This window comes from Anomalospiza imberbis, chromosome 2 (assembly GCF_031753505.1).
Source record: "Anomalospiza imberbis isolate Cuckoo-Finch-1a 21T00152 chromosome 2, ASM3175350v1, whole genome shotgun sequence".
Lineage (NCBI taxonomy): Eukaryota > Metazoa > Chordata > Aves > Passeriformes > Viduidae > Anomalospiza > Anomalospiza imberbis.
The window spans coordinates 36,003,637-36,017,223 of NC_089682.1; the positions used below are offsets into that span (position 1 = coordinate 36,003,637).

At 41.8% G+C, this 13,587-nt stretch overlaps 1 protein-coding gene across 1 annotated transcript; it reads right to left on the minus strand.

Moving 5' to 3' along the window:
- Positions 1-1,497: 1,497 nt before the first annotated feature.
- On the minus strand, positions 1,498-12,768 carry CHMP2B (charged multivesicular body protein 2B). The gene is made up of 6 exons (XM_068180580.1): positions 12,608-12,768; positions 9,621-9,712; positions 6,556-6,750; positions 4,162-4,264; positions 3,121-3,227; positions 1,498-2,990 (listed from the first exon to the last, which is right to left on the minus strand). The coding sequence occupies exons 1-6, from the start codon at positions 12,639-12,641 to the stop codon at positions 2,877-2,879; spliced, it is 645 nt and encodes a 214-aa protein (XP_068036681.1). The 5' UTR covers positions 12,642-12,768; the 3' UTR covers positions 1,498-2,876.
- Between the last annotated feature and the right edge of the window lie 819 nt (positions 12,769-13,587).

Here is a 13,587-nt window from a genome sequence, read left to right on the forward strand (position 1 = left end):
TTATAGACTGTACTAAAAAGCTGATGGAGGAAGGCTGTTCACCTTCCTGCCTAATAAAAGAACTAAGAGTAAATACAGGAAGATGGAAAGTGGAAAGAAGCTTAAAACAAGCAAACAAACAAAGTGGTGGTTTTTAACATGCTTGGGAAAAAACATCTGTGGAAAAAAAACATGTGGGTGCCAGAAGTTCCTTTGTATGGACGAGTTCTCAGATGAGAAAGTGACTTAAAGCAGGTGTGTGTAGTAGAACTTGCTCTGGATGTATTTTGTTTTTGAAACAGAGATTGGAAGAGTATTAAGGGAAGAAGCATCATCGATGTTCATTGTGTTCTCATTGCTCTCCTGGGAATTGCCTCTGAGCACTTGAGGAATAGGACTCTGGGTAAAGCCATTTTTAGGTGTGTGCACAACTATGTCATTGCTCCCAGATGGAGACTCAGATCCAGTTCCTATTTAGGTGTTAGCAAGGATTATAAAGGAAGGGGTTAAGATTGAGTGGTTTCTTTGTTTTTTTTTTTTTTTTTTTTTTTTTTTTTTTTTTTTTATCACTCAATGTGATTTAAAAGGAATTTATATCTAAGCAGGAGGTGCAATTTTTTTAGACTGATCCAACATACTGACCATAACTGCAGACACATACAGCACTTCTCACCCTGCTACATAAAGATTTTTACACAGGTTAGAGCTGCAGGATTAAAAAGGTAACTCGTAACAAACCACAGGATTGATACTGACACCAGGCCTAGTTCAGCAGTCCTAATGGCACCAAAAAAGCAGTAGCTTTCTTCCTGTTCCTCAAGGACCCAGAGGAAAGAACTCATTATGGAATTATGCCCAATTTTGACAGTTATTAAAAGGATCAACTGCACACCTCATTCAAAAAGGACACAGGCCTTGGTGTTCAACCAGACTACAAACAACCACTAACATTTTATCCCTGTGTTCACATTATGATTTCTCTTTCAGTACCACAGAGCAGTAGTACTTGGGCATGAGGTTCCAGACAAGGGAATGCAAACTTCAGCAAGTCTTTACTGAATATTGAATCAAAGGCCCACAAGCAACTACAATAAATATGATGGTGCTTTACCAAAGCAAGTCAAAGGAGTATTTACCAGAGTTCACGAAGAAAGCCCAGTAAGAGAAAGATGTTTAAGACTAACCCTACAGAGGACAAAGTCATTGTGGGATAAAAAGCCTTTTATTAGATTTTTACAAAATAACTTGTAAAAAAAAAAATCACCCCATATTGGATATATGCAATATATTAACTTAACACATTCCTACCCACTACCTGACAGATTGAGTTTTGCATTATTTCTTTGAAAGAGAAAGAACACCTGCAATTCCAGGCCTAAAACCTGAGGAAGGCTCTCCTATGAATTCTCTTTGCTGACTTCAGTCCTAAACAGCAGATGGTGCAACAACAGCAGATTCACTGAGGTTTCCTGCTACACTTTGCCTAGCCGTGAAGTCTCTCTATGAGATTTGTTCCCCCCACCCCAGTTTTCCTGGTTTTGCTTTTAGGAGGTATTTTAATTTTCTCTTTTTAAAGCCAAAATGATTGTTGTTTCTGTTCAATGAGCAGCACCACTATATGAACACTGAGGGGTAAATATCTCCAGCAGTCAGGACTGAGGAGTATCACCCCATCTAGGAAGTAATATCTGGGAACTGCATTCTCATTTTGTCTATTTCCAGTATCAACAGTTCTTATTACTTAGCACAATGCATATTCCACTTAAAGCTAGAATTGTGTTGATGCAGTTCAGAGACCATAGAAAACCCTTCACAGAACCAGAACACTTTTATTATAGTGTTTAGACAAGTAGTTATTATTTATGATCCAAAATTGTTCTCAAAACTAATATTTAGATTTAGCTTATCAATGTGATCAGTTGCATCTTAGCAAACAATACAATTATGCAGTTATCTTCCATTAAGAAGTACTGTAAAATATATACAAATGTTGCTTCAGGCAAATGTCCTTTTTTCAAGTGCACAAGTTGCATTTCTGAATGAGTGCATCTCTCCACTTCAGCGCTGAGTCCCATCAAGTGTACAGAGAGGTCTCACCACAGCATTTTGTAAAACCATCTTAATAATTAAGTTTGCTCACCTTTCAAAGACTCCTTCTGAAAGAAAATCACAAAGGTACAAGATTTATATACATAAAGGCACAGCAATTCTGTTGAAACCAGCTATGTTACAGTACAATAGAGTTCAATCAGTGCCTTTCATGCAACACAGTTCACTAACAAATGTAACTCCTCTTCCAGAAAAATTAACTGCACAAGGAGTGTATCCTTCCCTTCTGGTAAGAAGAGTAACAACCTATTATTTCATCAGCTCAAAAGGAATTCTTAAGAAATACATAAAATGGTTTTTCTTTCTGCCTAAATTAGCTAGACATTCAAACCTATTTCTCATGGAAAAAAAAGTTTCCAACTAAGAGCCAAGGTGAAGTTTCATTTGTGCTAGGAGATGACAGACTAAATGTTTCTCTAATGATAGTTTTGTAAAAATGATGAATATTACATGGGTGCTGTCCTAGGAAGTGGCATGACCAGCCACAGATAGCCAGTTCTAGAGACAGATCAGGAACTGAGATGGAAGAAAACTTGGAATCCAAAGGACAAATCTAGATCAGATGTAAGTGAATTTATTGTTAGCACTACAGCCCTGGTTGGTCCAGAGTCAAAATGACTCCATGCAATGGACGAATAAAAAGTACTTTTCTCTGCAAATTCATCTTCAAGTTGTCATTTCTGAGACTTCAGGGTTTTCCTAGAAATCAGTTGCATTGAAAGAGTATTTGCACTTTGTACATGTGTGTAGAGCTGAGCACCCAGCAGGCAGACTCTGAACTGGATCAGTTAATCCACGCCCAAGGCTTTGAGCTGGCGCTCGATCTCCTCATCCGATATGGTGGTGGTGGTCGATGCCGATGCAGAGGGCAAACCTCTGGCAGCTGAGGGAGCTTTGGCCATCTGTAAGGAGGCAGAAGTTTTCTTCAGTCAGAATAATGCAGGTTATGACAAGCTGACTTTTAGAAAAAACTATTTTTAAAAAATGGAATGCAGTGGAAAAAGCACATGAACTGTGCAAAAATAGCCATACCTTGCCAGAGATTTCAATCCCGATCTCGTCAAGCACTTGATTAACAATATCTTGGCTTTCTTCCTCTTCATCAGAAGCATCAAAAATATCATCCAGAGTATCATTAACTTAGAAGAAAGAAAAAAAAAAAAATCCAGACTGCATTAAGCAACCATCTTTCTACCCTCCCAGAACACAGCAGTAATACCATGGTGTAAGATACCAGCAGAAGGCACCTGGGTGTTAAAGAGGCTTTCTTAGCTCTGCCTTGTAAAGCCTGTGAGCACAGCCAGGGCCACAACAGGGTAAGACATGGCTGATTTTATAAAAATATCCAGTTCCACCAAAAGAGTTCAGCTGTTATATCTCCCCCTCCATTAGATTTTAACATTTCTGCAAAACACCTATAGTTTCATAAAACTCCCTTTCCTCTCTTCTTCCTCCGAGTACCTTGCACAGTTGTTACTACTCAGATAACTTGTGTGCAGTTGAGGTGCTTCCATCTTGGTCAACAGCATTGGTTTGAGTCCATGCTACTTAATATGATCAACAGGGCAGGATTTGGGACGGGGAGAACACTGTGAGCAACACCAGAAATTAGCTGACAGTGAACACACACACTCAGGAACAAGGAACTTGCTGCCTCCCCGGAAAGTTGTTTATGGCTTAATTTAAGAAAAAGGAGACAGAACTGTATCATACCACCATGTGCAGAAAGCTGAGATTGTCAGTATCTAAATTAAGGCAAATTTTCAAGTCTCCCTACCAGTTATGCCATCAAGGCCTTGAATGGGTCTCAATCCCTCTTCCCCACCTTTCAGAATGTTTCTTCTAAAAATATGATGTTTTGATGAAGATGGGAAGGAACAGATTCTAGATTTAATATATAGAGCTTCTAAAAAGTCTAAGGCTCAGCATTCCTACTCAGACATAGATTGTTTTGTTTGCTCTACATTTTTGCTGTCAGTCTCATTAACTATAGAAATAAACTTCAAACATCAGTGTTTTTAAGCTGGTTCTTCCCTGCCACGAGAAGCCAGTCCCCTGCAGCGCAGAACTTACTCATTTCTTCAGTCATTTCCATCTTCATGTTTTCCTTCTGGAAATTCTGCATAGTTTGTAGTGTCTTTTGTGGATCCATCTTCTTATTAACTGCTTGCATTGTCTATTAATATGGAAAAAACTCTTAAATCGTACAATGAGACATTAGTACATATCAGTGCATTCATTAAGAAAAATGCTTTAATCCAAATTTCACTTTCCTTGTCTCTTTACGTCCCATGAGAACTGCAGGTAAGTGACATAGTACAGCCTGCATTTAGTAAGAAATATTGCTATCTAGTGGCCTGATAAGACAGACTTTTAAATGTGTGCATCTTTCTTGCACCATGACCCTCCCCTGGCCTTGTCTTAGGAAAAATCCAAGTGATCTGAATGAAATGAATGGAGAACTTTTCCTAACTTGAAGGCTACACGCATTAAAGAAGTAAATGGCTGCAGGTTCTTATTCAGAAAGGACCATTTATTTGAACCACCACTGGAGGACAGGACTTAAATTGTTTCTTGATGTTAAAATTTAATGGAAAAATTACTTTACTCTGGAAAGAAAATAACCAAGTGATGAGGAAGTACTTGTTAAGGGTGCACCTGTGTAATGGGTGGAGATCTTGCTGTGACAGTGAAATAAACTTCACCCGTTTTACTACAGGTGTGCAGCACTGCCTTTGTGGGCACTGCTATGGGGTACTTTCCTCTTTCCTAAAAAGCAACTTACTGTGGAATATCAGAATCTAAATATAGACATAAACGATCCAAATGTAAAATTTAACCATCTTTGAGAAGATAAAAGACTTGGTTAATTAAAAGAGGTGGTAACAAGCCACTACAGGCTTCACAGAAGGGCTTCTGCCTTCGTGTCTGAGTTTTTTCAAGGCAATAATGTATCATGGTACTAATGTTACTTGAATTTCAAAGACTGTGCTCATGGTCACATGATTTGAATGTAAGAAGTTGTTCTGGACTTGGAAGGTGTTGGCATAAATGGATGTCAAAAGTATCTGCACTGATAGAGAGTTCACATATCTTCAGAAAATAAGGGTCAGATGCATGAATACAATAAACAGGCAACTTAACTGGACTTTACTATGCTCAAAATTAGCAACATATATGCTGAGAAGTATACTGAAAGTATACATATTTGAAAGCTTTGCATTCACATATTTGCCTTGCTTGTTAAGGCAACTGATCCCAAACATTTTTCACTGATGGTTTTAAGGGATTAACAATTCTTTAAGCTTCCCATGTTGATAAGACAAAGTATTCAGTTTAAAAGAGATCAAAAGAATTTAAGACCTTTCTGTCCAATAATGTTACACAAATTATATGTACAATTACCTGCTGTTTAAAAATATTTTTGGATTTTTTTTTCCTACTGACCTAATGTTCCTAACTACTCCAGTGACTTTGGTTTTGAGAAATTTAATCCAACATCTATCACAGGTAAAAACAAGTCACCCATGTAATAATTAAAAAGCAAGACTAACTTGTTCATGAGTGCTGTTGTAAGAACACTGACTAAGGTGTTGAACCTGATCAGTCAGAGAAGTCCAATTTGTAAATTTGCTGCAGAGTCACAATTCTGTGTCACTAGCTGGCTGGAATCTGCCCTCATGCTGTGTCTAAAAAGGCACCTGACCACCAAGCCTTTGTGGTAATTCCTTTCTGCACCGAGTTGCATTGCTGTGTTTAACTGGATTTAACTTGGACTGGGATCAAAGCCCAGCTTGGTCTACAGTGATGCATACTAATTCTGCTTCCTGCACCTCGATCTGAACAGTCCTCTTTGTCAAAAGCCAAATCCTTCTTTATCAATTCAGGGAAACAGGGGAAAGTTCACACCTAGCTTGGAAAACTGAGAATTTTCACTCTTTTATGAGATGAGATTTGGGAGAAAACTTAATGCAATACTCTTTCCTGAGAGAACGTAGAGAGAATGACAGCAAACTCCAGATTAGATTTTTTTAGTAACTTCAGATCCAAAGCAATAACCTACATTTTCCAAAAGCCATAAAGCTATTGTGACACACTGCCTTGATTTCTAGATGAATCATGCCCTATTTTTTCCCAGTAAAAACTGCTTGTGACAATAAGTACAGACACAGCACTGTAGCAGCAGGGTTTGGGGTTTTTTATGTACTAAAAGATTTAATTCACTGGCATTAGTTTATTTTTATTATGTAAACATTTGACAGATGTCTAGCCCAACAAAGTACATAGGTGTTATGTGGATAGACTGACCAAACAAAACTGTAATAATATAAACCCAAAATATGTTTCCATACTGTATCCTCACTACCCCTGTGCAGTGAGTTTTAGCCCTGCAGTTACCCAAAATAACACAATTTTTGTAACCATATGCTGCATTTGAATATAAAAGAATGTCCTGTGGTGCCTTACTTTTGCTGTAGCTGACATAGCTCCTGCCATCTTCATCTGGGAGTTCATGACCTTGGTTTGAGTGGACATGGACGTGACTTTGGAGCTCACAGCATAGGTTCGATTCTTCTGCTTCCGCAGCTGCACCAGCTGCTTTGCCAGCACTTTGCAGGCCTCTTTGTTACCAGTCTTAGCCATTTTCTTAATTTCCAGTTCCTGTGAAAAAAGATGTGAGATTAATTCCACAGAATTTCCATCCACGCAAAGACTATAATTAAGCCTAACCGCTAATAATGAAATTCAAAATTTACTATCCTCTTGAATCTTTTAAGACATTTAAGTTATAAAAATAGCTTCTTGCTTTTTTAACAAGGCTTTTTAGCAGAATCAATGTCATGCTGGTATGATTTGACCACAAGGAAAAAACTCAATGAAACTGAATTACAGTGTGGTAGCACACAGTTCCCCCAAAGATTTCAGTCACTGCATGATGTCACATTCACTACTATGTGCGCATTTGATTCCATATCTGGATAAGCAGCCACACTTCAAAAAAAGCCCCAGAAAGTGAAGGAATTATGATGTCCAGTCAACTACTGGCGCCATGCTTCTAATCAACTTTGATTTCTTGCAATCAAACAACGACACTCATATAAGAAATGGACAGTTCTTTTCAACCCTTTTTCAGCCTCAAGAGAACCTCACAGCCTTTTTGGGGAAGAAGTAGATAAAGGTAGATGACCAATAATTATAGGCTCTTTAGTCTTATGATTTAGCTGGACTTAAATCATTATAAAAAATAGCATAATTTAACATGTGCTTATGCTGTAAGAAAGACACTTCTGTCTTAGAAAACCAAACCCCAATCTGTCAATTCAAAGAGAAATAACAATCTGTTTAGCCCAGAGGTACCAGGAAAAAGCCTGGCACAAATAATCTTGTCAGCTGGGATTCTTCAAAGTGTGCCTTCTGATTTGTGACTTGGTAATTAAAAATTGCAACAATTTTTTCTTTACAGCCTTTTTAAGCAGGTCTTGCCACAGTGGCTCAGTTTTCTGTAGGTGTCCATTTTGATGTTTACCATTAAGTAAAAGCAGCTTTTAAAGACCAGCTTTCTCCTGGATTTTTCAGGAGAATATGCCTGCTACAGGTAGGGAGTTGCTTCACTTTATGTGCACTGATAATCCAGAAAACTGCACTTATAAGAAGCTATGAAAAGATAAATTCTACTCCCCAGGACATGCAGAACAGTCAATTTTAAAGGCAGATGTAAACTGGCCCACTGCATTACCCTGACTACCAGAAAAGTTCATAGTTAAGTTTATTCCAGAGATGGCTCTGGCCCAAAATCTCCTCTGCAGATTCATAATTTCTAAAGGGTGTGTCACACACACTATTTTTAATCCGGGAAGGTATAGAGTGGCAACAAAGCAGCATGAGACTGTTCAAACGTTACAGGCCTGAAATAGAAGTAAAGCTGTGCTCTTTGAAAGCAGCTGACAGAAGCCATAAAAATTCCTGTAACATCACCAGAATATTACTTCATTTTTTTGTGTGTGTGTCTAAAGTATTGTGAAGGTTGGAGGGATTAGTCTGCACCCCTTATTTTAACAGCAAATGTTTGAATATAGGGATTTTCTCAGTAAGTTGAAAGACCTTTTATAACCTGTTTTTTTCAAAGCAAAATACAAACCATTGCTAAATCGCAGCAGATAATCCACCTGCAGAAATCAAACCCTATATACATATGATTTTATTCCTAATTAAAAAGAATTTAGCTAAATTTGGTGTACATTGTCTGCTTTTGAGAGGTCTGGGGCAAGCTTATTGAAGTCAGTTATGTTCTTCTGGGGAAAAAAAAATCAAAATTCTTATAGTTATATCAGGTTACTGAACTGAAACAGAACTGTCTGCATACATTAAGGTATTTTTATCCACAGAATTAATATAACTGTATAACTGGGTTTTCTCAGAGTAGTACTTTAAGGGGGAAAAAAAGGTCTTTCTAGAGAAAGCATATAATGAAATGTTTTGAGATTGACTGATAGGCCCCTAATCCTACTTCACCTGATATGACACTGAAAATTAGTATTTATTGTCCATTGCTACTCTCATTCCAGCAGCAAATTTCAACTTTTTCAAAGACATATTTCACTGCTCCTTTCTTCTTCTCCTCAGAAGTCCAACATTTCTGAAACCACTTAGTGTGCTAAGTAATCAACACTCCAGCCTGAATAGTCACTAAAATTAAAGTTATTTCCATATTTGGAATATTTCATACTGGAAAAAAATGCCTTATTTATGAGCAACCTACTATATCTTACACATCCAAGGCTTTCCAGAAACAGTTTCTCTGATCTTTTAGCTTATTATTCCCTGCTCTTGGTATTCATGGAACCTGCTGCCACGAACCACCACCTCAATAGCTGCTGGAACAGGCTGGATTTGCACAGCTTTTCCCACAGTCAGAGCATTCTTCATGCATCAAACCCCACCATCTGGCACATCCATTTCTCCTCTTATAGAGCCACACAGGTGCAGCGTTCAGCCACTGAGTACTTGAAAGCTCACAAACAGTAAGTTCTGAATAGATCTTAATTTAGGCAAACAGTCCTACTATTATCAGCTAATTTTAGGGAAGTTCTACCTGAATGAAAAGAACAGTTCTAGGGGTACTCAAGATATCCTGTGGTTTTTCAAGTACTCTCTCCCACTGGACAGTTATGGTAACATGTGATAGCACTTCTTTTAATTTTTCCACCACAAGACAACTGATTTACAAACCTTTTAGGAAAAAAAAAAAAAACAACCTTCTGAAGGACAGAGAACGCTGGGAACTGTAGGGAAAACCCAATGTGGTTATTTTATCTAAACACAGTGTTTCAGGATTTTCCTACGTCAAAGGCTGAGAATCACTTTTAGACAGTAAATATTTTCCAACACAATTTTAAATGAGAAATGAAAAGGGGAAGACAACTTTTTTTAGTATTTCATTATTATGCATTGATTTTTATCTTTAAAACCTTGCAAGTTTTCTATCACGTGTGTGTTTTAATGAGCAAAATAACGTTCCCTGTCATACTTACCAGTTGTTTTTCCTGTTTTTCAAGTGCTGCTCTATCTCTGCTTATAGCCCTCTGTGTACCTCTTAACTCTCGATTTTGCTCCTTTATTATATCTGGAAAGAAAATATTGATAGCTGGGCAAAGTTTTTCAATACTCCATAAACATCTGCTAAGCACCCTGCAGACATGCAGCATGTTTGACACCTTTATTCAGAGTGAAGTGTCAGCGTTTCAGAGAAAGAAAATATTAGCAAAATACAATTTGGTGTATACAACAACATCGTGCCAGCAGTGTGGGCTATATCCTGTTAAAAACAAAAAAAGCTGTTTTACCTAGGATGTTACTTTGCACCACAACCATAGCAAGAGCCTTAACCCCACAGTAAGAAATCTGTGTACACACTTTCCTGCAAGCCCAGCACTAACTCAGCAATATCATGGTCACTGCAATCCCACTGCTTTTCCCCCAGCCAGGCCTAACTGCAACAGGTAGGGCAGCTGAAGGAGCCTTGATTTATGAGATCTCAGAGCAGGTGAGGAGTTCCCAGCTCCACAAAACAGTGACAATAATCCCAGATGCAAGTCCTGGATCCTGCTCTTCTCTGTCCTTATTCTGCTCTGGGGGAGCTTCCTCTCCTCCACATCTGTGTAGCCCTTCTTCAAGTCAGTCAATAAAGCAACAGTGTTTGAAACTTTTCAATTAGGAGATGCTTAAGAATAGTAAGGTAAGAAAGTGAAGGCCTTCACAACAAACTTCAGTTTACTGACAACTGATGTAGCAAGCAAAGCCTGAACACTGTCAGGTGAAACCTATCTTCCTTCATAGGAGTTTTATGCCCTGTACTATTAAAAATTATATACTGATAACATCCTCTTATTAAAGCAAATATTATTTACAGTCTAGGCATCAATCATGCTAGCTGCAACTCACTTTTGATAGGACTTACAGCACATGCTTGGGTGTGATTCACCTGGGCAAAGGCAGAGCAGGACGTCTTCGTGTGACTCAGCATCCTCTGACCTCCATAGCAGAAAGCAGTTGTGGAGGAGAGATTCAGCTACTCCTATGTCTGCATTTTGGGTGGGAGTTTGAAAGGAGCACATTGTCACATAATCTTTCTTTAGAGCTCATGAAGGATAAATTCCAGACTCACAGGCCACCCTTTTCATTTTTTAAGGTTTGAGGCATTTTTTCTACAAACAGTGAGAAGCATTCGCATTCTTCACTCTCAAAGCCAGAAATACTGTAGAACATCCACTGCTGAAATGACTTCAACATTAATAGGTTTGAATCAGAACAAAATCCCAAACCTTTAGTGGCATTTTAAAGACAAAATATACATTTCCTCTTCCAACCTTGTTGGAGATTGCCCAGTTCTTGGGCAAAGAAATATATATATATATAAAAAAAACCAGTGTGAAAATGACACATGTATTTACAATGCTACTACTACTGTGAGTACTACAGAAAAAGCATCCTTGGGAGATGCAGACTTTTCAGTGGACAATAACTAAGAACTGAAAGATGGTATGGAATATAACTGCACTCCTCACACTGGCAAAACAGCAGAGAAAATAATTCTGAAAATGCTACAGGCAAGTAATTTTGAAGGTAGATAAATGTATATTACTTGCTCAGCCTGCACTTGGTGAAATTGAAAGAAAAAGCTTGACAGCTACATACAAGACTGGCTTTTCTAACTACACTATTAAAAATCCTTAATATAGTGAGTTTGAGAGGTAGGAACTTCAAGGTGATAGCAAACATGAACAATAAGACAATAGGAGACAATAAGGGTAAGCACGATGCTTATTTCTGTAGTTTCTGATCCCCCACAGTGGCTTAAACTAAGGATAGCAATAAACTGAAAACAACTATCTGCAGTTACAGACTGTTTGTTTTTTTAAGTGAAGGCCAAGATGAGAACTTGGTTCTTGTTTGTTTCTGATAACCGAGGAAAATTCCCAGCTACTAGAGCAGACAGAATACGACAGGTTACTCTGAGATAGGTCTTATGCCAATAGCCACTCCTGTGTGTCACACTGTCGTCACACGCACACCAGGGCAAGGAGGAAGCATTCCTTAAAACAGGATGGACAAGAGACATCCAGCAGGGCTTGACCTGGCTCCTGCAATCCTTCCTTGGTCACGGAAGCTTAATGCCAACTCCCCTTCTTCCCCCCTCAGGTGCCGCATCTAAAATGGGAAGAGCCAGGGGGGACCCGTGCGTGTTCCCCTCCGGTGACACACAATTGGTTGATGTGCAGCGTCATTTTTTGCGAGCCCTTTTCAAACGCCGACCCACCAGCTCTGACACGGGACACCCAACACACCAGAGAGCCAAACCTGGGGCTCGCCAGCCCTGGAGCACGACAATGTGGAGAGCTGAGCATGGCCCAGCGGCCTGCTGGCAGCTGAGGCGTCCTTTGGGGCTTTACTTTGAGGATCGTTATTCCTGCTGAAGTTTAAGCGTTTTGGTACCAGAGCGGCTACAAAGAACCAAGACCAAGCTGTTTCCACGCCGGCGCGGAGCCCAGGGCCGGGCGGCGGCGGCTCCCGCAGCCTGGACGTGGCTCCCGCACAGCGGCACCGCTCGCGTCCCGGCTCCCCCTGGGCCCCACCAACTCCTGGCGGGCCTGTTTTGTGTCCCTCGCTGCTACCGAGCGATGCTGCTCCTCCTCCTCCCTCACCCACGGCCCGGGATGGCCGGGCCCGGCTCCCACGCCTCCCGGTGCGCCGGGAATCCCCCGCCCCGCTGTGCCAGGGCCGGCCCGGCCCGGCCCGGGGGCTCTCCCCGAGCGCCGCCGGTGAGTCACGGCGGGCGGGCCGGGGCCTCCTGCTCCGCTCCCTGCGAGCTCCCGCTCCGCCGGGACGCGGGGCCCGAGGCTGCGACCCCCGCCGGGGGCTCCCGCTGCCCCGGAGCCCCGGCCGGGACCAGCCCCGCGCCCGGGGCCGTGCAAGGGCTGGGGGGGGAGGCGCGGCGGGGCCTCCCCGGGCGCCCACTCACCGTCCACGGTCTTCTTCTTGAAGAGCGAGGCCATGGCAGCAGCCGGATCCCCGCAGCCGCCTCGGCGGGCTCCTGTCGCCTCCTGCTCCGGTGACCAGGAAGCGGCCGGGCCGCGATCGCCCGCCCGGCTCCGCCTCCCGGCGCCGAGGGGCGGGCCGGGCCGGGCCGGGGCTCCGCGCTGCGCCCGCCCACCCTGCGGGGCTCGGCCGGGGCTGGCCCCGCGGAGGCGCGGCTGGCGTGGGCAGCGGAGCGGCTGCGGCTTGTCTTGCTCACGGCTTGGTGTTTGCTGTCTGTCCGCCTTCGTTTGGCCACCCCGAGCCGCGGGAGAAGCGCTGCGGGACCGGCCCGGCCATCCTGGGGGCGAACAGGGACGGGCGAGGCTGTCCCGGCTCCCCACTCCCTGCCCCGCTCGGTGCCTTGGGTTCTCTTCTTGTACGTGTAGTTATTAAAGATTAAAATGAAAACATATCAAAAGTTGATTCGGCAGCGTGGTGCTCTTCGGGTTCGCCGCTTGGTTTTCTGAAAACAACGGTCTCGTTGGAAATAGCAAGTTTTCACTGGTTTTCATGTGCCCCTTTAGTTATTTTTCACTGGCTGAAATCCAGATCATGTGTACACAGATACTATGGGAATTCAGCGAGCTTCTATAGGGAAACCTGGTGCGTGGGCATCTGGAGGGATTTGGGCACAGGTCAATTAAACACACAGTTAAGCAGTGGGGTCGCTGCCTGTCCCTGACAAATGAACCGTGCGGTTCGGGATTTTTTGTTCGGGATCATCCCGGCTCTGGGCCCTCACCCCAAGCCATTGCTGAGTTTGAAGAACTCATCACACATCAGTTTTCTTGGATATGCCTTTGTTTGAGGGTCACAAGCAACGCTGTGCACAATAGTAAGGAAAAAAGAACAATAATTTTCTTGGTTTCAATATGTAATTACAATCCTAAATTTTTAATAAGGTAGTTTATAACGTAGCTGTGG

Bases quoted from the DNA above. Each gene is read 5' to 3' on its own strand.
- CHMP2B (XM_068180580.1), bottom strand. From the start codon at position 12,641: ATGGCCTCGCTCTTCAAGAAGAAGACCGTGGACG. The intron at 9,713-12,607 runs GTGAGTGGGCGC...TTTTCTTTCCAG, and splicing joins CAAGAAGAAGACCGTGGACG to ATATAATAAAGGAGCAAAAT. The intron at 6,751-9,620 runs GTAAGTATGACA...CTTTTTTCACAG, and splicing joins AAAAACAGGAAAAACAACTG to GAACTGGAAATTAAGAAAAT.